At 47.2% G+C, this 21,190-nt stretch overlaps 2 protein-coding genes and 1 long non-coding RNA gene across 7 annotated transcripts; 1 reads left to right on the top strand and 2 right to left on the bottom strand.

Annotated features, from left to right (window-relative positions):
* Nucleotides 1–5,546: 5,546 nt before the first annotated feature.
* LOC134156679 (uncharacterized) lies at nt 5,547–6,410 on the bottom strand. The gene is made up of 2 exons (XR_009962019.1): nt 6,237–6,410; nt 5,547–5,948 (listed from the first exon to the last, which is right to left on the bottom strand). It is a non-coding gene; the product is annotated as an uncharacterized LOC134156679 (long non-coding RNA).
* A 42-nt stretch (nt 6,411–6,452) lies between these two features.
* On the top strand, nt 6,453–20,187 carry CUNH19orf12 (chromosome unknown C19orf12 homolog). Of its 3 annotated transcripts, none has more exons than XM_062604946.1 (3): nt 6,453–6,878; nt 18,636–18,744; nt 19,608–20,187. In XM_062604946.1, the coding sequence occupies exons 2-3, from the start codon at nt 18,645–18,647 to the stop codon at nt 19,871–19,873; spliced, it is 366 nt and encodes a 121-aa protein (XP_062460930.1). In that variant the 5' UTR covers nt 6,453–6,878; nt 18,636–18,644; the 3' UTR covers nt 19,874–20,187. The 3 variants fall into 3 exon arrangements, with proteins under 3 accessions (XP_062460930.1, XP_062460928.1, XP_062460929.1); XM_062604944.1 differs by having other exon boundaries at nt 6,743–6,878; nt 18,568–18,744; XM_062604945.1 differs by lacking the exons at nt 6,453–6,878; nt 18,636–18,744 and adding an exon at nt 18,795–19,085.
* On the bottom strand, nt 8,341–12,560 carry LOC134156678 (protein C19orf12-like). 3 transcript variants are annotated; one of them, XM_062604950.1, is made up of 3 exons: nt 12,131–12,560; nt 9,491–9,599; nt 8,341–8,627 (listed from the first exon to the last, which is right to left on the bottom strand). In XM_062604950.1, exons 2-3 carry the CDS (start codon nt 9,588–9,590, stop codon nt 8,362–8,364), a joined length of 366 nt encoding a protein of 121 aa, XP_062460934.1. In that variant the 5' UTR covers nt 9,591–9,599; nt 12,131–12,560; the 3' UTR covers nt 8,341–8,361. The 3 variants fall into 3 exon arrangements, with proteins under 3 accessions (XP_062460934.1, XP_062460931.1, XP_062460933.1); XM_062604947.1 differs by having other exon boundaries at nt 9,491–9,667; nt 12,131–12,266; XM_062604949.1 differs by lacking the exons at nt 9,491–9,599; nt 12,131–12,560 and adding an exon at nt 9,150–9,448.
* Nucleotides 20,188–21,190: the final 1,003 nt, after the last annotated feature.

Genomic DNA, 21,190 nt, shown 5'->3' with positions numbered 1-21,190 from the left:
CCCCCCCCCCCCCAGCCCGACCAAGCTCTGACCCATACCTCCTCCAACCCCGCAGTCTCCCAGCCCTTCCGGCTAACTCCCAGTTACATCCTGGGCATGACGTGCTGTGGTATGGAATACCTCTTTGGCTAGCTTGGGTCGGGTGTCCTGTCTCTGCTTCCTCCCGGCTTCCCCTCCTCCCTGGCAGAGCATGAGGCTCACAAAGTCCTTGGCCAAACCAAAACATCCCTGTTATCAGCTCTGTTCCTGAGCTGAAAGTCAAAACACTGCACTGCACCAGCTACCAAGGAGGAGAAACATGACTGCTACTGCTGAACCCAGGACACATAGAAATTGCAACTACAGGACATCCGTTTAATGAGTTCATCTGGTTTGCAATCTGTAATGTTGGACACATTTAATAACAGACCACAGGGAAAAGCAGCCCAGGGTTGTGTGAGGAGAGAGGGGGATATTTTTTGGGTTCCCTTTTGTACTGGAAAGAGCAACCAGATGCCAATACAAGCCTTGTGGAGGAATCCTGCAACTACTCTTCACAGGTCAGAAGCCAAAATGGTATTTAGTGTCTTACAGCCAGAACATCAAAAGTTTATGCTAGATACTAAATTCCTCTTTCTGCAGGTGGTTAGGGCACTAGGCTTTTCAGGTGACAGTACCTGTGTTTAGTTTGCAGCGGCCAGCAGGCCCTGTATGATCCTGCAGAGGGGTGTGCAACTTCATATCTTCTTAGGCTATCTTGCACTTTCTTTTTCTGGATTTTTGTGTTTCATTCATTTGATTTCCTTTTGGGGACCTGCTTTCTGTCTCAGTCTGTAATATTGTAATATTTTGGGGAGAGAATTTTCCTCTCAGACCTCCCTGTTTCTCTCACCAGGCAATCCAAACAGTAATGGAAATGAGCATTTTGGTTTATGTAAACAAAAAAAAATCTGTAATAATTTATGGTATTTATTTAAATGACATGCAAATTACTTTGTGAAACTTAGGAGGGAAGCAGCACAACTGAAACAGAACAATTGTCTCCAAGAACATTCATTTCAAATCCACATACAATATTTAATTCATGCTTAATTATTTCCCCAATGCTAGTCTAAGCATTACTAGTTTCCTTTGTCCTTTTGCTTTTGCATGCAGTGTGATTAGCAAAACTGCTTGTGCTCTACCAAGTCCTGCACATATGGGGTTTAGCCTCATTGTTCAAGGGGTGGAGCAACAAGCAATATGAACATTCATGCTGCCAAATTCGGCACAAGTGAGCCCTCCAAAGCATACGGATATCACCCGTTTCATTTCAATCCCTGTCCATATTTTGCATCGCTACCATAATGGCAACTCCATTGTCTGGATGTATTATTCGAAGCAGCTTTTCTCCCATTGTTTGTGCACTGTAATCCTGGAGGTTTCTGTAGTTGCCGTGAGCAGCTTACTTGAAATAAATCACTTTGCTCTCACAGATCACTTTCTCTCAACCTGATGGCAAAGGAATAGGCCATGACTAAAGCATGAGACCTGTGATCTTTCTGAAGAAAATCTCTTCAGTAGAGTTTGTAATGGGGGTCTGTTCTCAAGGTTTGGACTCAGTATTATCTTTCGTTCCTCCTGGATTTTTCTATGAGGCAGGATGGGAATATAGGCTGAAAAAAAAGAGTAATAATGCTGGCTGTGGATGTGTACCATAACAACATTTTACACATTTCAAATACTAGCAAAGGAACACATTTACCGTTTGACAGAAATTAAGGACAGTTGTTTAATTCTAACAAAATCTTAGCCTTCTATTCTTCTGTGGTATAGATTGGCACAACCTGCTGTGAGTCTTCAACAGGCTTTTGAGAACATAGTGCCTGTCTACTTAGGGCAGAATGAAAGAGCCCCTGGAACTTATAGAGAAGGGGCTGCCCAGGTCTTTCCCTTTGTAGTATTCAGGTAACTGCTGAATCAGTGGCACTTGCCTCTTGTGATTGTCTAGATGCCTGCTCTTGTAGGTAAAGGCCTCTCGCATTAGCTGTTCTTTATAACTTATGCCAGTATTACTGTATTATTATTATGTATTACTCCTAAAACAGTCATTTATGACATTTTTAAGGCAATGGCTCCCAAACTGAGGTCTGTAGAAAGCTAGCAAAGGGCTTCTTTGTAGTTTGCAGTTTCTGGGCTTTTTGTTTCCAAAGTCTAGATCACATTATAGGACAAATATAAATATGGTTTAAACACTGCCCTGCTCTACATTTAGCTTAGCAATAGTTCCTTAGAGTACACTGTTGTAGCCACATAGGCCATGTTTATTCCCAAATGGTGACACCCTTGTGAATGCATGTGAATCAGAGAGGTGGCCCAGGAGGCAGTATTAAAATACAACATGCTAACCTGTGTAAGTCTGAAAATCCTACTGTAACACATTTGAGTATTTGCAGTGACTTCTGAAAGCTTTGAGTCTGGTCTGTCATTGTAGAGTGATTCAAATTCACCTCTCCATCTTCTTGCCTCCAAGCTATCACATGAGAGAAGAAAATCAGTCCATGCAAACTGTATGAGGTGGTCTCTTCCCTTCCACCTTACTACCTGGCTGAGTGGGAGCTCTCCTCTTGCCTGCCACAGTGTCAGAACTCCACTCCAAGAGGGATAGACAGAACTGTGTTCCCAGAAGAACAGGAAACTTAGTCTAACAGCTTTGTAATAGCTAGGCTCTCATTCAGCACCTGTGAAGTTGATGTAAGGTCAGAAGTTAAGTCAGCCCAGGACCTTCGACTTTTCCTAGATGCGCTCTTCAAAAGAGCGCTGAGTGGGGGAAGTGACTGTAGGAGATGTCTCTGGTTTTTAGCTGCTCTGTAAACCTTGCAGGTATGATGTGTAGCTATTTTTTAACCAGGATTTTATTTCCACTTTGGTGTTCATACATACTATGACATACAAACACGTAGGCTAGTTTCAGGACACTGACTTTTCAGATTTGCTGTGGCTTTTTTCTGAACAGGTCACAAAATGGCTACTCTGTAACATTAAGCACAATACTGAATTAGGCTGCTGAGAAAATGAAAAAAGACAGCATAAAGAACTACTGTAATGAAAGTCTAAAAGAGCAGAAGACACGTACACAGTTTGCAGTTGAGGTTACAGCTTTAACAGCTTGCTTGAATAATGCTAGCTAGCAGTGTCTGCTTTATTCCAAAGTGCCAGCCTATATTCTGTATCATCTTTCAACACTGAGATGATATAAGGCAATTCAGAGTGTTTTGTGACCTTCCGCACCCGTCGTCCATCTTTTGGCATTGAAACTCATTTTACCCAACTCGGCATTTTATCACCTAGGAGTGTGTGAGTAGATCAAAGAAGCACCTTCTACAACAGTGGAGTGATTTAGTTTAGTCACACCGTTCTGCAAATTCACTGTTTCCTACAAGCTGATGAGGCAAACCTCTTCTCTGCTTAATGTCACATAAGGCACACTGAAAGGCTGTGAGAGACAGATGTTCTATATTTTCACTTCATATGCAAAACCCTGTTATATTCTTTATTTGCATTCAATTAGAAGTCAGAGCCTGATGAATACCTAATGTAGGAAATAGGGAAAAGATTTGCCATCAAGCATATACTTTGCTTGTGGTGGATCTCTGTAACCTGCTATTGTGCCTTCCTGTAGTGATTTGGTCATTTTTACTATACTATTTACACCTGCACAGAGGTGACGAGTTAATAGGTGAAAATTGGAGTTATGTCCCTGGTTTTAGAAATGTTGCCTTTCTTCATTCCTTTTAAACAGCCATTCTGCAGCTGCAAAATTCCCCTAAGTGGCTCAGTTTAATATAAATGCTACAATATTTTATATTAGTTTTCTATTGTGATACATCTTGTGCCTTGTTTGATCTTGGGAAGCTCACTGTTTTCTCAGGAATCCAGAGTAAAAAACAAGCAACTAACTCAGAAGACACAAAACTGTAGTGTTGTCAAGAAGGGAAGGTTCAAATTAGAAATAAAATATGAAGCAGAAGTGGTAGACTTACAGAATAGAAGCAATTACTGCTGTGACCCTGGGAGAACATACCAGGGTAGTGTAGCATTAGGGGAGAGATGGAGGTAGTCTAAAGCCCTAGACATTAGACAGGGATAAGCAAAGCTGTTTTCTTCACGGCAGTGTAGGGTTTCCAAGACTTCTAAGGAAAGGGATAGAAATCTCTTAACCTCATAAACTTGGATATGATGAGAAGCCTGTTTTGTTACATCTTCCATCCCTTTTCTCTCTGTGGACCACTCCCACTGTTCTGGGGAACACATATTTCTTTCTTTTGAAAGCCTGTCACATATAGTTGCGTAATCCTCGTGTTTTCTCTGGGAATCTGGCACAGAAGCAAATTTAGAGAAACGACTTTTTAGTGTTCAACAAGATGAAGTGCCTCACGATAAAAAGAAATCTGTCATGGTTTCCTGTGAAGGTAATAGGAATTTCAGAGAATTGCATCAGGTACTTCTGGACAGTTCCTCCAGACCAAGCCTACTTCTGATGGGCATTTTCTCAAGACTCTGGAAAAAGCAGAATGAATCATGGTGGTGGCAGCAACAGCCCAGCCCCAGCAGAAATAGTTCTTTCTTGGCCCCTCTCTTAGTGTGTCAAAAGCTGTGGAAACATGTGGCAAGCCCGGCATGCTGAGGAAATGCTGAACTGGGATGTGGTTATTTTGGGTCCCGCCGCAGGTTAGGGAAGGACTTGACAGAAATCTGCTAGGTGGTTTTCCAAACCAGGATGCCAGTGCACTGTTGCTGTTGTTGATTTCTGAGGCTTGCTTCTGACAGATGACTTGAGGATTTGGGATGTGAAACAGGTTTTTTTTTTAATTATTCTTTTATTATTATATTTACAAGAATTGCTGGCTGGTAACTGCATACACAATCAAATCTTCATCCAGCTGATTGCAATAACCAGATTCGGTGCAAAGACTTCAGCAGAGTCAGAATATCTCAAAGGGAGTAGTGTGATTTACAGCAGCATGTAAATCCTTAAAGAATACACTCTGCACTGTTCACTTGCATTTTACTAACTTCAACCATAGAAAAAAAATAGAATCCAAGAATAGTTTGGGTTGGAAGGGACCTTAAGCTCATCCAGTTCCAACCCCTGCCAACAACAGGGATACCTTCCACTAGAGCAGGTTGCTCCAAGCCCTGTCCAACCTGGCCTTGAACACTACCAGGGATGGGGCAGCCACAGCTTCTCTGGGCAACCTGTGCCAGGGCCTCACCACCCTCACAGGGAAGAGCTTCTTCCTAAGAGCTCATCTCAATCTCCCCTCTGCCAGTTTAAAGCCATTCCTCCTCGTACTGTCACCAGAGGCCCTTGTCAGAAGACCCTCTCCAGCTTTCTTCTCAGCCCTTTAGGCACAGGAATCTGCTCTAAGGTCTCCCCAGAGGCTTCTATTCTCCAGGATGAACAAGCCCAGCTCTCTCAGCCTGTCTCCATAGCAGAGGTGCTCCAGCCCTTGGAGCATCTTTGTAGCCTCCTCTGGGCTCACTTCAGCAGAAAGACCAAATATAGATCGAACACCTAAATGCTGATGTAGCCCTAATAACCTGTGTTTATTTTTAATCATAGTATTGAAGTAATAATTCAGTTTGGGACAGAGTGATAAAAATTCCCTCCTTTGATGCTGGCAGATTCATTGCTTTTAATTTTGCTCCTTGGAAAGCTGCTTGCAGCTGGAATGTGGGGGGGGTACTTTTTAAAATGTACATTGTGGTTCTCTGCTCAGTTTAGGAATTGCATTTGCTTTTTACATCCAAAATATAAAACTCAAGAGCACCAGCAGACCTGGAGCATTCTGAGTTGTTACACATAGAGTTGTTTTATGTGATCATAGAAAGCATAGCGAGGTTCAGAAGTCCCCAGTGCAGCCACAGAAATTGTGTTATTCCTCCTCCTTCTCCTCCTTCTGCATTTACATTTTCTCAACAAGGACCTGAGGGGAGACGGTTTACCTTAAGTCAGAAGTGAAATCATAACAAAGGCTTAGCTAACAAAACCAAACCCCACCGTAATAACCCGTTCTTGGCAAACGTCAGCATTTCTAGCATCAGGCAGTGACTTTCCAAGGACTGTACTGGTGTGCACCGGGATCAGTGTGGCATTTCAAGACACGTATGTGACACAGGTGCTTAACGCTGCTTCGGTGCAGAGCACGTCCAGTTACATGGGCTGCTGCGCCAGACCGGCACGCTTCACCGTGCCGATGACGGCTGCAGTGCACCCGAATGAAAAGATGCACAGGCTGTGCTTAGACGATGCTCCCGGCTCAGGGCCCGGGATGCCCTCACGGCACCAAGCGCAGGCGGTCCCTCTCCTGCTCCTTCCGCAGCAGCTCGGCCGCGACCGGCAGCCGCTCTCGCAGCACCGCGTACCTGCAAGCACCGGGACATCTCGCAACGCCTCCTCTCTCCCCCCCCCCAGCGGCCGTGTCCGCGCACGGGAGCGGCCGGGGGACCCCGGAGGCGCGCTGCAATCTCCCGAAACGAGCTCCTGGGCACCGGCTGCACCGCGCCTGGCCTTCGGCCTGCGCCCGCCTCGGGACCAAGGCCGGGGCCGGGTTGGCTGCCGGGGCCGCCGCGGGGGCAGGCGGGAGGGGCGACAGCAAACCCGCATTCAGTGCCGAGCGCTCTGCGGAGACCGGCTGCAGCGGAGGGAACCGGGCCCGCTGCTCGGGGCCTGCCACCGCCCAGCTGCGCGAGTCCCCGGCGCGGAGGTGAGGGCTCGCTGCCGCGGGCCCGACGCTCCCTCGCGGAGCACCCGCCAGCGCCGGAGGGGTCCCGGGCCGGGCCCGGCGGGACTTCGCTCCTCTTGCCGCACCGGCGGCACCGCAGCAGTTTCCGGCCGGGCGCGGCTGCCGGCTGAGGTAGGCGGTGGGGAGGCGGGAGGAGCGGGAGGGACGGCCGCGGTGGGGGTCGACGCCGGCTCAGCCCGAGGGGACCGGGAGCCGCGGCGCTGGGGCCTCGCGAGCCCCTGCGCTGCCCGGGGAGCTCCCCCTCATCCCGGCCCGCTGTCGCCGGGTTTGCGTTTGCGGTGGCCGGGAACGTTCCAGAAGAGGCCGCTGCGGCAGGCAGGCGCGGTGCGGAGCGGGGCCGATGGGCCGCGGCCCACAGCCCGGCGGGTGCCGGGGCTGCCCCGGGAAGGTGGCGGGAGAGCCGCGGGGCCCTGGGGCGGACCCGGCACCTGGGCCTAGCTCTGCTCTTTCCCTCCTCGTCCCCCGCCGCTCCAGTCTTTGGGACCGCACCGGGCTTTAGAGCGACCTCGGGGTACGGCGAGAAAGGCACGAGAAACCTTCTGAGCGGCTGCACTCGCCTTTGTCTTCTCATCCGTGGCTGCCACCTATCTGGCACTGTTCAAGGCCGGGTTGGACGGGGCTTCGAACAGCCTGCTCTAGTGGAATGTGACGGTGGCAGGGATTGGAGCTGGGTGAGCTTTAAAGTGCCTTGCAGCCGAAACCAGTATGCGATTCTGTGTTTTATTATGGTGGAAATACCTTTAAATAAAAACACAGGCCACTATGATGCTTAGGAATAATTTAATGAAAACAGAGGACCAGCAGTTCAGAGGCAGTCCAAGAAACCAGTGCTGAAATGGCAGCCCTAATCTTGGTATAGTATAAAAACTGCAGATTTGACTCCCCTCTTTTAAACTCAGAGTATTCTTGCCATGCCTTCCCATTCTAGGACACCAGGAATTACTAATTGTGAACAGTTTGTTTACCTGTTGCCTTAAATCTTGTTTAGGCATCGGATTCACTTCTTACAGAAAGGAATAAATAACTCGAGAATTACAGCTTAAAAGCAACAAAGACTAAAGTGAGTACTTTGGAGATTTTTGAGTTCACAGTAATGTACTTTCTTGTACTTGCACTTTCTTGTAACTCTTTTGCAGGACAAAATCAGGTAATAAAAACAAAACAAGGTAAAACTCTTCAAAGTGCCCTAGCTACTTTGGCAACACCGTTATGGCATTCTCAGAAGAGAGTTAAAGCACTTAAACATGATTATATCCCCTAAATAAAACACAGTCACTTGGAAATTTTGACTAGTGATACATTAACATAAGAGAAGCCTAATTCCCTGCAGTGATTCTGAATGCAGTCAAGTGCAGAGTAATTCAACATTACATAGCAAGTCAGTGGCAGGATAACGCATTAATCTCATCCTTACACACACACACCCCTTCCCAACAACCCACAAACAAACAAAACAAAACCCCAAACATCAACCCCAAAACAATACTTAATTGGCCTATGTTCACAATAGTACAGATAACCAGTAATTGTTATGTTGAAGTATGCAACTGTCAAAGTAAAATTCATTACACTAAAAAGCCTGCTCTGGAAAGGTTTATTCTCCATACTGTATCTCTGCTCTTAGCTCTTTGGAGAGGTAATTTATCAGCACTGCTGTCAACTTCTGCTGGAGACTAGCATTTCCCATTACAAGAGCAGTCAGCTGAGCAACGTCAGTCCAGTCTAAGCTCCTGAGAATAACAACAGCTTCATCGTAGAGTTTCTGCTGCTCAGCAGGAGGCAATTCCAGTAAAATCTGAGGGACTGGCCTGAACTGTCCACTCGTCATCCAGGCACCAAGTAAGCCACCAAATGCACCTCCTAGGACAGGGGGAGAGAGGTGTTACTCCTTGCCAGTTAAAACCTGAACTTCTATCCACAGCCTTCACCAGCAATGTTCCCACCTGTATTAGAAATCAATGCGGAGTTGCGTATGTCTACTGAAACTCCATTCATACCTAATGCTCAAAGCACCAAGAAGGATTTTTAAAGCTCTTTACATCCACAGCAATCACAAAGCAACTGCTTGCACAATCAGAGCTAATAGCTTCAAGCTAGAGAAATCAGAAACAGAACAACACTCCTTAGGGCTCTAGTCTCTTTATGGTAAGCCGTACCACTAAACAAAACCATGCCCAAGGAAAATACTGGATATTTACTTTATCAGTGCCATTAGCTTATAGTCTCTTGCCAGAGATTCCCAGACTGATCCAAGCTTTCAGCTTCTCTACGGCCACACATTGCAGCCTTCTGCTCCCATGAAGTCCACCCCTCAGAGACCAAACCATCAGCATTGTGTGCTTAGACACATTCACACTTTCATCTGCCAAACCAACAGCCCACCCCAGCTGGCCAAGAAATGCTCTGCTCAGTAGACTGGTTCAGAGGGTTTCAAAGGTGCCACTGTCTCAACCTTAGACCTCTGGATGGCTTCCATTTTGCTTCCACAGGAGTCCAAGTCAGCAAGGTCACTACCACGCTAGAAAGAAACACACATGCCTTTCTGATGCACACCTTGTTTCTGAAAAGCTGACAAACAAAATGACATCTTGTTAAAGGCCATCTATATGAAATCTAAACACTGCATGCCCCTTTCCTTCAACCCATACCTACACACAAGCTTCCTCATTTCTTCACTCAGGAAGTTAACCACAATTCTTGTTCCTACAGCAAAACACACTTACCTACAGCGATTCCAGGTGGACCTCCCATCAGACCCCCAATAAAAGCTGTTGCACCTGCCAGCAGCGCTCCTCGACCAGAGTGCTTGACAGCAGCTTTCATCCCCTTCTCCTGGGAGAGGTGGCAGAACAGCTGCATCACATCATCAACATTGATGGGCATCTTGGCGAGGTAAGATCCTGGAAAAGATACTTTAAATTACCTCCAGATTGCTGCAGCAAGGACTAAACCTTGTTACTAAATTAACACTAAGAAAAAGCAGAGTTTGGAGTCTGTGAGGCTGAAAGTACAGAGGCACAGTAAAAAAAAATAAAACGTGAATTTATTTTCTCTTTCATTTTTGTGAAAACCAAGCCTACTTGCAAATAGCTAATGACTGACAGAAATGGAAGTAAAACCACATGGTATACAGGAAAATCTGATTTTATGAGAAATTAGGAGACCAAACAAGGGGAAGCACCAGCAATGAGAGGATTCAGTTCGTCCCATCAGCAAGACAGAAAATTATTGGTCTTTGTCCTGTGCCTCCTTAGGATGACCTCGGACCGACCCAACTACCTGAGTGCTGACAAGCATTTGCTGCTTCTCTATGGGGCAATTCCAGCCAGCATTTCATGCAAAGCTCCTCAGTATGAAGCCTCTGCAACACGGACGGGACAACAGAAGGTGGAGAGCTGACAACAAAACACAATACAACACAACAGCTCTTGATGACAGTAACATCATGTGCTTTCCCCCAGTCAAGCTGACTTCCACAGTTTCCTAAACCAATCTAATTGTAATACACATGAAAGGATGTTTTTCGAGCAGAGACACCTGAAGGTGAAGCATCAGGTCCCTGCAGTGTGCAGAAGCTGGCTGCCCAAGGAAAGCAACCTGCGTTGCTCCATCCACCATACTGACAGCACTGGCAAACAAAGTGGGTCCCAGAGTAATCCATAGTGTGAACCTCAGTTCACATCTTTCCTGTTTAACATTCCCATCTTATTACCATACTTCACCCTTCAAGGAAGGATGACTTTGAACAGGCAAAAGCCCTTTCATTCCCCTCGCTTCACTGCCCTACCAATAGAACAAGGAACACTCTCCCAAATGTCCACATAGAAGATACTCTAAGCAGCACACAGCCTGGCCTACACTGAGCTGTCCTCACTGCTCTTCACAACCTCCTCCTGAGTTAACAGAGCAGATCTTTCAGTAAACATCTCCACACTGTGCATGTACGTAGAACAAAAAGCACCTACAGGATGAATTCCAAACTCACCAAGAAATTAAGACAGAGGTCTAAGCTGTCATACCAAGAGCTAGCTTTACCTTGGCAGACACCACACTGTGGTAAGCAAGAATGTGGGTGAGAAGGTCCACACACAAGTACTAGAAAGCACACGTGCGACCTGTGTAGATCTTCAAAATCCAAGACACCAGCAAATGCTTGTGGAGGAACTGATGCCCAGGATAAAACCCATGACAATGTCATCTGTCTCAGCTGTACAGCAACAGCTCTACCTGTAGTGCAGTTTTTTTAGAACATCAGCAGTACAGCAAAAACAAACAAAAAGTCCTTGGCAGCTGAAACATACTAAAACTTCACAAAAAAAACGGCATGCACAAAGATGTGATGATTAAACAGGCCTTAAGTTCATTAACTATTTGAATAATAGCTGGAATCAAGATATTCCAACTCATAAAGGAAGGCTGCATCACTGGTCTTGATTCTGTTGCTTGAGTAGCATTCGTGCTCTTAAATGATCACTTTCTCAAAATCCTACCTTTAGAGTCTAACCCAGGATATTAAAATCTGCAAAGAAGGTGGTCTGATTTGAATCATGACTGGCATCTGCAGCCAGGAGAACTTGGTTTACATAAACCAGTTGTAGCCATGCTCTGCATCTGCACTCGTCAGTAATTTTGCTAGGGCTGAGCACAAAATGTAACATAAACTGTCAAAGAGCCGGCATATTAAATGCTGGCATTTCAGTTATTTTTCTATTTATTTGCCTACATTACCGATTTCATGTTTACTACTGCTGAAAGGATGGCAAGGCCACATTGTAACTCACGGAAAAGTGAAACCATAGAAGCACAGAACGGTTTGGGTTGGGAGAGACTTTCCACTAGAGCAGGCTGTTCGAAGCCCCGTCCAACCCGGCCTTGAACAGTGCCAGATAGGTGGCAGCCACGGATGAGAAGACAAAGGCGAGTGCAGCCGCTCAGAAGGTTTCTCGTGCCTTTCTCGCCGTACCCCGAGGTCGCTCTAAAGCCCGGTGCGGTCCCAAAGACTGGAGCGGCGGGGGACGAGGAGGGAAAGAGCAGAGCTAGGCCCAGGTGCCGGGTCCGCCCCAGGGCCCCGCGGCTCTCCCGCCACCTTCCCGGGGCAGCCCCGGCACCCGCCGGGCTGTGGGCCGCGGCCCATCGGCCCCGCTCCGCACCGCGCCTGCCTGCCGCAGCGGCCTCTTCTGGAACGTTCCCGGCCACCGCAAACGCAAACCCGGCGACAGCGGGCCGGGATGAGGGGGAGCTCCCCGGGCAGCGCAGGGGCTCGCGAGGCCCCAGCGCCGCGGCTCCCGGTCCCCTCGGGCTGAGCCGGCGTCGACCCCCACCGCGGCCGTCCCTCCCGCTCCTCCCGCCTCCCCACCGCCTACCTCAGCCGGCAGCCGCGCCCGGCCGGAAACTGCTGCGGTGCCGCCGGTGCGGCAAGAGGAGCGAAGTCCCGCCGGGCCCGGCCCGGGACCCCTCCGGCGCTGGCGGGTGCTCCGCGAGGGAGCGTCGGGCCCGCGGCAGCGAGCCCTCACCTCCGCGCCGGGGACTCGCGCAGCTGGGCGGTGGCAGGCCCCGAGCAGCGGGCCCGGTTCCCTCCGCTGCAGCCGGTCTCCGCAGAGCGCTCGGCACTGAATGCGGGTTTGCTGTCGCCCCTCCCGCCTGCCCCCGCGGCGGCCCCGGCAGCCAACCCGGCCCCGGCCTTGGTCCCGAGGCGGGCGCAGGCCGAAGGCCAGGCGCGGTGCAGCCGGTGCCCAGGAGCTCGTTTCGGGAGATTGCAGCGCGCCTCCGGGGTCCCCCGGCCGCTCCCGTGCGCGGACACGGCCGCTGGGGGGGGGGAGAGAGGAGGCGTTGCGAGATGTCACGGTGCTTGCAGGTACGCGGTGCTGCGAGAGCGGCTGCCGGTCGCGGCCGAGCTGCTGCGGAAGGAGCAGGAGAGGGACCGCCTGCGCTTGGTGCCGTGAGGGCATCCCGGGCCCTGAGCCGGGAGCATCGTCTAAGCACAGCCTGTGCATCTTTTCATTCGGGTGCACTGCAGCCGTCATCGGCACGGTGAAGCGTGCCGGTCTGGCGCAGCAGCACATGTAACTGGACGTGCTCTGCACCGAAGCAGCGTTAAGCACCTGTGTCACATACGTGTCTTGAAATGCCACACTGATCCCGGTGCACACCAGTACAGTCCTTGGAAAGTCACTGCCTGATGCTAGAAATGCTGATGTTTGCCAAGAACGGGTTATTACGGTGGGGTTTGGTTTTGTTAGCTAAGCCTTTGTTATGATTTCACTTCTGACTTAAGGTAAACCGTCTCCCCTCAGGTCCTTGTTGAGAAAATGTAAATGCAGAAGGAGGAGAAGGAGGAGGAATAACACAATTTCTGTGGCTGCACTGGGGACTTCTGAACCTCGCTATGCTTTCTATGATCACATAAAACAACTCTATGTGTAACAACTCAGAATGCTCCAGGTCTGCTGGTGCTCTTGAGTTTTATATTTTGGATGTAAAAAGCAAATGCAATTCCTAAACTGAGCAGAGAACCACAATGTACATTTTAAAAAGTACCCCCCCCCCACATTCCAGCTGCAAGCAGCTTTCCAAGGAGCAAAATTAAAAGCAATGAATCTGCCAGCATCAAAGGAGGGAATTTTTATCACTCTGTCCCAAACTGAATTATTACTTCAATACTATGATTAAAAATAAACACAGGTTATTAGGGCTACATCAGCATTTAGGTGTTCGATCTATATTTGGTCTTTCTGCTGAAGTGAGCCCAGAGGAGGCTACAAAGATGCTCCAAGGGCTGGAGCACCTCTGCTATGGAGACAGGCTGAGAGAGCTGGGCTTGTTCATCCTGGAGAATAGAAGCCTCTGGGGAGACCTTAGAGCAGATTCCTGTGCCTAAAGGGCTGAGAAGAAAGCTGGAGAGGGTCTTCTGACAAGGGCCTCTGGTGACAGTACGAGGAGGAATGGCTTTAAACTGGCAGAGGGGAGATTGAGATGAGCTCTTAGGAAGAAGCTCTTCCCTGTGAGGGTGGTGAGGCCCTGGCACAGGTTGCCCAGAGAAGCTGTGGCTGCCCCATCCCTGGTAGTGTTCAAGGCCAGGTTGAACAGGGCTTGGAGCAACCTGCTCTAGTGGAAGGTATCCCTGTTGTTGGCAGGGGTTGGAACTGGATGAGCTTAAGGTCCCTTCCAACCCAAACTATTCTTGGATTCTATTTTTTTTCTATGGTTGAAGTTAGTAAAATGCAAGTGAACAGTGCAGAGTGTATTCTTTAAGGATTTACATGCTGCTGTAAATCACACTACTCCCTTTGAGATATTCTGACTCTGCTGAAGTCTTTGCACCGAATCTGGTTATTGCAATCAGCTGGATGAAGATTTGATTGTGTATGCAGTTACCAGCCAGCAATTCTTGTAAATATAATAATAAAAGAATAATTAAAAAAAAAACCTGTTTCACATCCCAAATCCTCAAGTCATCTGTCAGAAGCAAGCCTCAGAAATCAACAACAGCAACAGTGCACTGGCATCCTGGTTTGGAAAACCACCTAGCAGATTTCTGTCAAGTCCTTCCCTAACCTGCGGCGGGACCCAAAATAACCACATCCCAGTTCAGCATTTCCTCAGCATGCCGGGCTTGCCACATGTTTCCACAGCTTTTGACACACTAAGAGAGGGGCCAAGAAAAAAAATTGCCTTTAATTTATAAGTTCTAAAGACATTGAGTAGGTTAAACAAGTTTAAGGGCTGAAGGAGTTGCATCCAGTCCTTCACAGATACTTAGTAATCTAGCTGTCTAAGTAAGAAGGTTACATTCAATGTGGGACAGGCTAGGTGCCAAATTTCCTTCAGTCTCTATGGAAGGAGAAAATTCCCACAACAGCTTAGACCTCTGTCTTCATTTCTTGGTGAGTTTGGAATTCATCCTGTAGGTGCTTTTTGTTCTACGTACATGCACAGTGTGGAGGTGTTTACTGAAAGATCTGCTCTGTTAACTCAGGAGGAGGTTGTGAAGAGCAGGGAGGACAGCTCAGCGTAGGCCAGGCTGTGTGCTGCTTAGAGTATCTTCTATGTGGACATTTGGGAGAGTGTTCCTTGTTCTATTGGTAGGGCAGTGAAGCGAGGGGAATGAAAGGGCTTTTGCCTGTTCAAAGTCATCCTTCCTTGAAGGGTGAAGTAGGGTAATGAGATGGGAATGTTAAACAGGAAGGATCTGAATTGAGGTTCACACCATAGATTACTCTGGGACCTGTTTTGGTTGTTGGCATTAACAATGGTTTCAGTGAGGTGGGTATGATGTGATCATTTTGGCTAGGGATGTTAAGGATAACAGGAAGGGATTCTACAGGTACATAGCAAATAAAAACCAGACTAGGGAGGACGTAGGCCCCCTCAGGAAGCTCTCGGGAGAACTGGCTACACAGGATTTGGAGAAGGCTGAGGTTCTGAATGACTTCATTGCCTCGGTCTTCACTGGCAAAGGCTCTGACCACACCACCCAAGTCTTGGAAGGCAGATGCAGGGACTGTGAGGATGAAGACCTTGCGCCCACTGTAGGAGAGGATCTGGTTTGAGACTATCTTAAAAACATGAACTTGCAAAAGTCCATGTGACCTGATGAAATCCATCCACGGGTCCTGAAGGAGCTGGCAAATGAAGTTGCTAAGCCGCTGGCCATCATATTTGAGAAATCATGGCAGTCAGGTGAAGTTCACGATGACTGGAGAAAGGGAAATATAACCCCCATTTTCAAGAAGGGGAAAATGGATGACCCAGGAAATAACACACTAGTCTCACCTCTGTGCCTGGCAAAATCTTGGAGCAGATTCTCCTAGAAGTCATGCTAAGGCACATGAAAAACAACGAGGTGCTTGGTGACAGCCAGCGTGGCTTCACTAAGGGGAAATCCTGCCTGACAAATTTGGTGGCCTTCTGTGATGGGGCTACAGAACTAATGGACAGGGGTAGAGCAGTTGATGTCATCTACCTGGACTTGTTCAAAGTGTTTGACACTGTCCCACACAACATCCTTGTCTCTAAATTGGAGAGACATCAATTTGATGGATGGACCACTCGGTGGATAAAGAACTGGCTGGATGGCCGCACACAAAGAGTTGTGGTCAATGGCTCAATGTCCAGCTGGAGACCAGTAACGAGTGGAGTCCCTCAGGGACTCATGTTGGGACCGGTCTTGTTCAACGTCTTCATTGCTGACATGGACAGTGGGATTGAGTGCGCCCTCAGCAAGTTTGCCGATGACACCAAGCTGTGTGGTTCGGTTGATACGCTGGAGGGAAGGAATGCCATCCAGAGGGACCTTGACAACCTTGTGAGGTGGGCTGATGCCAACCTCATGAAGTTTAACCATGCCAAGTGCAAGGTCCTACACCTGGGTGAGAGCAATCCCAGGCACAGCTACAGGTTGGTCAGAGAAGAGATTCAGAACAGCCCTGCAGAGAAGGACTTGGGGGTGTTGGTCAATGAGAAAATGAACAAGAGCCAGCTTCAGTGTGCACTCGCAGCCCAGAAAGCCAACTGTATCCTGGGCTGCGTCGAAAGGAGCATGACCAGCAGGTCGAAGGAGGTGATCCTGCCTCTCTACTCTGTTCTTGTGAGACCTCGCCTGGAGTATTGTGTGCAGTTCTGGTGTCCTCAACATAAAAAGGACATGGAACTGTTGGAACAAGTCCAGAGAAGGGCCACAAGGATGATCAGGGGACTGGAGCACCTCCTGTATGAAGACAGGCTGAGAGAGTTGGGGCTGTTCAGCCCGGAGAAGAGAAGGCTGCGTGGAGACCTCATAGCAGCCTTCCAGTATCTGAAGGGGGCCTATAGGGATGGTGGGGAGGGACTCTTCATTAGGGACTGTAGTGATAGGACAAGGGGTAACGGGTTAAAACTTAGGCGAAGTTTAGATTGGGTATACGGAAGAAGTTCATTACTGTGAGGGTGGTGAGGCACTGGAATGGGTCACCCAGGGAGGTTGTGAATGCTCCATCCCTGGCAGAGTTCAAGGCCAGGTTGGACAGAGCCTTGGGTGACATGGTTTAGTGTGAGGTGTCCCTGCCCATGGCAGGGGGATTGGAACTTGATGATCTTAAGGTACTTTCCAACCCTGACTACTCTATGATTCTATGCTTTTATGATTCTATGACTCAACATTTCTGAAAGCCCAGCCTGATTTTGTGGATGGCATTGATGTTTCAATCCCTCCCTTACTGCAGATCTAGTATTTTACATTCCTTGTGTTTCTTAACATCTGGGTGGATTCTGTAGGAAATATTTTGTTGCTAGAATCAAATTGCTGTTCTGTTTACTTGTCAGTTACACAATCGGTTGAGAAATATTTTTGGTCTTCGTCTGGTTCAGCCTCTGACATATAAAACTTACAGCTCCTTTTAAATGTTGATCCACTCATATGGGGCTTTGGGGTGAACGCAGTAACCTCTGGAATTACTTTATGTGTATGTGTTGTAGTATATGGTTTATGTTTTAGTAGCTCTCAGTAGAGCTCTGTATGTATGGTTTGAACAAGAAACCAACTTGTACATGCTGTGCATCAGCTATTGTATTCTCTAAAATTCACTGTAGGGCTTAAGATATAGTGAATATGATGAGAGGTGACAGAAATACTTGCAAGAGTGGAAGAAAGTGAGTCCTCCTTGTAATGTCTTTGAGAATTCTGAGTGTGATGCTCACATTGGGAATTAAGTGGGAACATCTCTGCTGTGTTGAGAACCTTCAATCAAGCCAGAAAGACTCCCAGGTATGTTTAAGTTTGCAAGTGGAAATTCCCTTTGGGGGAGCTGTGAAGGGAGTAAAGTGGTAAAATCATTTACTATGGAAAAAATACTCAGAGTTGGTTGAGTTCCAGTGGGTTTCTGCTTTGCTTGAGGATAACACACTACTAAGAATGTGTGCATTCACTGCACTTTGTATGCCAGCAGATAGCAGTGTGATTCCTGTTTTCATTACAGTCTGGGCTTCTTTCACTGTTAAGCCAAGTGCACTTTGAATGTGGTCAGGAAAGATTATTTCATTTATTCAGAGAAGCCCCAGGGCAGCTGATGCCCTTTGCACTGCTGAGGATGCCACGTTACCAAAAGGAAACATGCCAGTGTTCAGTGCGGTGGGTGGAGCAACACAGGTTGCTTTCCGTTGACAGCCGGCTTCTGCACACTGCAGGGACCTTCTCTGCTCGAAAAACATCCTTTCATGTGTATTACAATTAGATTGGTTTAGGAAACTGTGGAAGTCAGCTTGACTGGGGGAAAGCACATGATGTTACTGTCATCAAGAGCTGTTGTGTTGTATTGTGTTTTGTTGTCAGCTCTCCACCTTCTGTTGTCCCGTCCGTGTTGCAGAGGCTTCATACTGAGGAGCTTTGCATGAAATGCTGGCTGGAATTGCCCCATAGAGAAGCAGCAAATGCTTGTCAGCACTCAGGTAGTTGGGTCGGTCCGAGGTCATCCTAAGGAGGCACAGGACAAAGACCAATAATTTTCTGTCTTGCTGATGGGACGAACTGAATCCTCTCATTGCTGGTGCTTCCCCTTGTTTGGTCTCCTAATTTCTCATAAAATCAGATTTTCCTGTATACCATGTGGTTTTACTTCCATTTCTGTCAGTCATTAGCTATTTGCAAGTAGGCTTGGTTTTCACAAAAATGAAAGAGAAAATAAATTCACGTTTTATTTTTTTTTACTGTGCCTCTGTACTTTCAGCCTCACAGACTCCAAACTCTGCTTTTTCTTAGTGTTAATTTAGTAACAAGGTTTAGTCCTTGCTGCAGCAATCTGGAGGTAATTTAAAGTATCTTTTCCAGGATCTTACCTCGCCAAGATGCCCATCAATGTTGATGATGTGATGCAGCTGTTCTGCCACCTCTCCCAGGAGAAGGGGATGAAAGCTGCTGTCAAGCACTCTGGTCGAGGAGCGCTGCTGGCAGGTGCAACAGCTTTTATTGGGGGTCTGATGGGAGGTCCACCTGGAATCGCTGTAGGTAAGTGTGTTTTGCTGTAGGAACAAGAATTGTGGTTAACTTCCTGAGTGAAGAAATGAGGAAGCTTGTGTGTAGGTATGGGTTGAAGGAAAGGGGCATGCAGTGTTTAGATTTCATATAGATGGCCTTTAACAAGATGTCATTTTGTTTGTCAGCTTTTCAGAAACAAGGTGTGCATCAGAAAGGCATGTGTGTTTCTTTCTAGCGTGGTAGTGACCTTGCTGACTTGGACTCCTGTGGAAGCAAAATGGAAGCCATCCAGAGGTCTAAGGTTGAGACAGTGGCACCTTTGAAACCCTCTGAACCAGTCTACTGAGCAGAGCATTTCTTGGCCAGCTGGGGTGGGCTGTTGGTTTGGCAGATGAAAGTGTGAATGTGTCTAAGCACACAATGCTGATGGTTTGGTCTCTGAGGGGTGGACTTCATGGGAGCAGAAGGCTGCAATGTGTGGCCGTAGAGAAGCTGAAAGCTTGGATCAGTCTGGGAATCTCTGGCAAGAGACTATAAGCTAATGGCACTGATAAAGTAAATATCCAGTATTTTCCTTGGGCATGGTTTTGTTTAGTGGTACGGCTTACCATAAAGAGACTAGAGCCCTAAGGAGTGTTGTTCTGTTTCTGATTTCTCTAGCTTGAAGCTATTAGCTCTGATTGTGCAAGCAGTTGCTTTGTGATTGCTGTGGATGTAAAGAGCTTTAAAAATCCTTCTTGGTGCTTTGAGCATTAGGTATGAATGGAGTTTCAGTAGACATACGCAACTCCGCATTGATTTCTAATACAGGTGGGAACATTGCTGGTGAAGGCTGTGGATAGAAGTTCAGGTTTTAACTGGCAAGGAGTAACACCTCTCTCCCCCTGTCCTAGGAGGTGCATTTGGTGGCTTACTTGGTGCCTGGATGACGAGTGGACAGTTCAGGCCAGTCCCTCAGATTTTACTGGAATTGCCTCCTGCTGAGCAGCAGAAACTCTACGATGAAGCTGTTGTTATTCTCAGGAGCTTAGACTGGACTGACGTTGCTCAGCTGACTGCTCTTGTAATGGGAAATGCTAGTCTCCAGCAGAAGTTGACAGCAGTGCTGATAAATTACCTCTCCAAAGAGCTAAGAGCAGAGATACAGTATGGAGAATAAACCTTTCCAGAGCAGGCTTTTTAGTGTAATGAATTTTACTTTGACAGTTGCATACTTCAACATAACAATTACTGGTTATCTGTACTATTGTGAACATAGGCCAATTAAGTATTGTTTTGGGGTTGATGTTTGGGGTTTTGTTTTGTTTGTTTGTGGGTTGTTGGGAAGGGGTGTGTGTGTGTAAGGATGAGATTAATGCGTTATCCTGCCACTGACTTGCTATGTAATGTTGAATTACTCTGCACTTGACTGCATTCAGAATCACTGCAGGGAATTAGGCTTCTCTTACGTTAATGTATCACTAGTCAAAATTTCCAAGTGACTGTGTTTTATTTAGGGGATATAATCATGTTTAAGTGCTTTAACTCTCTTCTGAGAATGCCATAACGGTGTTGCCAAAGTAGCTAGGGCACTTTGAAGAGTTTTACCTTGTTTTGTTTTTATTACCTGATTTTGTCCTGCAAAAGAGTTACAAGAAAGTGCAAGTACAAGAAAGTACATTACTGTGAACTCAAAAATCTCCAAAGTACTCACTTTAGTCTTTGTTGCTTTTAAGCTGTAATTCTCGAGTTATTTATTCCTTTCTGTAAGAAGTGAATCCGATGCCTAAACAAGATTTAAGGCAACAGGTAAACAAACTGTTCACAATTAGTAATTCCTGGTGTCCTAGAATGGGAAGGCATGGCAAGAATACTCTGAGTTTAAAAGAGGGGAGTCGAATCTGCAGTTTTTATACTATACCAAGATTAGGGCTGCCATTTCAGCACTGGTTTCTTGGACTGCCTCTGAACTGCTGGTCCTCTGTTTTCATTAAATTATTCTTAAGCATCATAGTGGCCTGTTTTTTCCTTTAAAGGAACTCTTTCTGAACTGAGTACTGAAATTTGAGCATGAAGCCAGGCTGGTACTGGACAGGCATTCGTTGGCAGCAGTGGTGGTGGGGTGAGGTGCTGCCTGCAGTTAACACTGTGAGTTCCAAATGCAGTGTTCTTGAATGTCCTAGACTGTTGTTCACTGTTCGTTTCAAGGCACTTGTAAGACAAGTTTGTAAGTAGAAAAATGTGTAGGTGTACCTTCTTTTTGTATGTGAAGCCAAGTGAAACTGCTCTGATGATTTCATTTTCCCCTAAAATAAAGACGTGTCTCTGTGTGTGGGGCAGAGTTTCTAGAAGCTGAGTTTTAAATGGTGAAGCTTTAAACTTGGAAATGGCTATTGCATGCATTTGGTTAATTGACTCCTGCAGATACCATTTGGCATGAATAAATTCAGTGTACTTTTCTGCTTGGAGTGCAGGGCAATGGTTATTGTTCTTGTCA

This window comes from Pezoporus occidentalis, unplaced genomic scaffold (genome assembly GCF_034315485.1).
Source record: "Pezoporus occidentalis ecotype Australia unplaced genomic scaffold, CSIRO_AGI_Poc_V1 ctg89, whole genome shotgun sequence".
Classification (NCBI taxonomy): Eukaryota; Metazoa; Chordata; class Aves; order Psittaciformes; family Psittacidae; genus Pezoporus; species Pezoporus occidentalis.
This window is presented reverse-complemented; position numbering and strand designations above follow the sequence as displayed.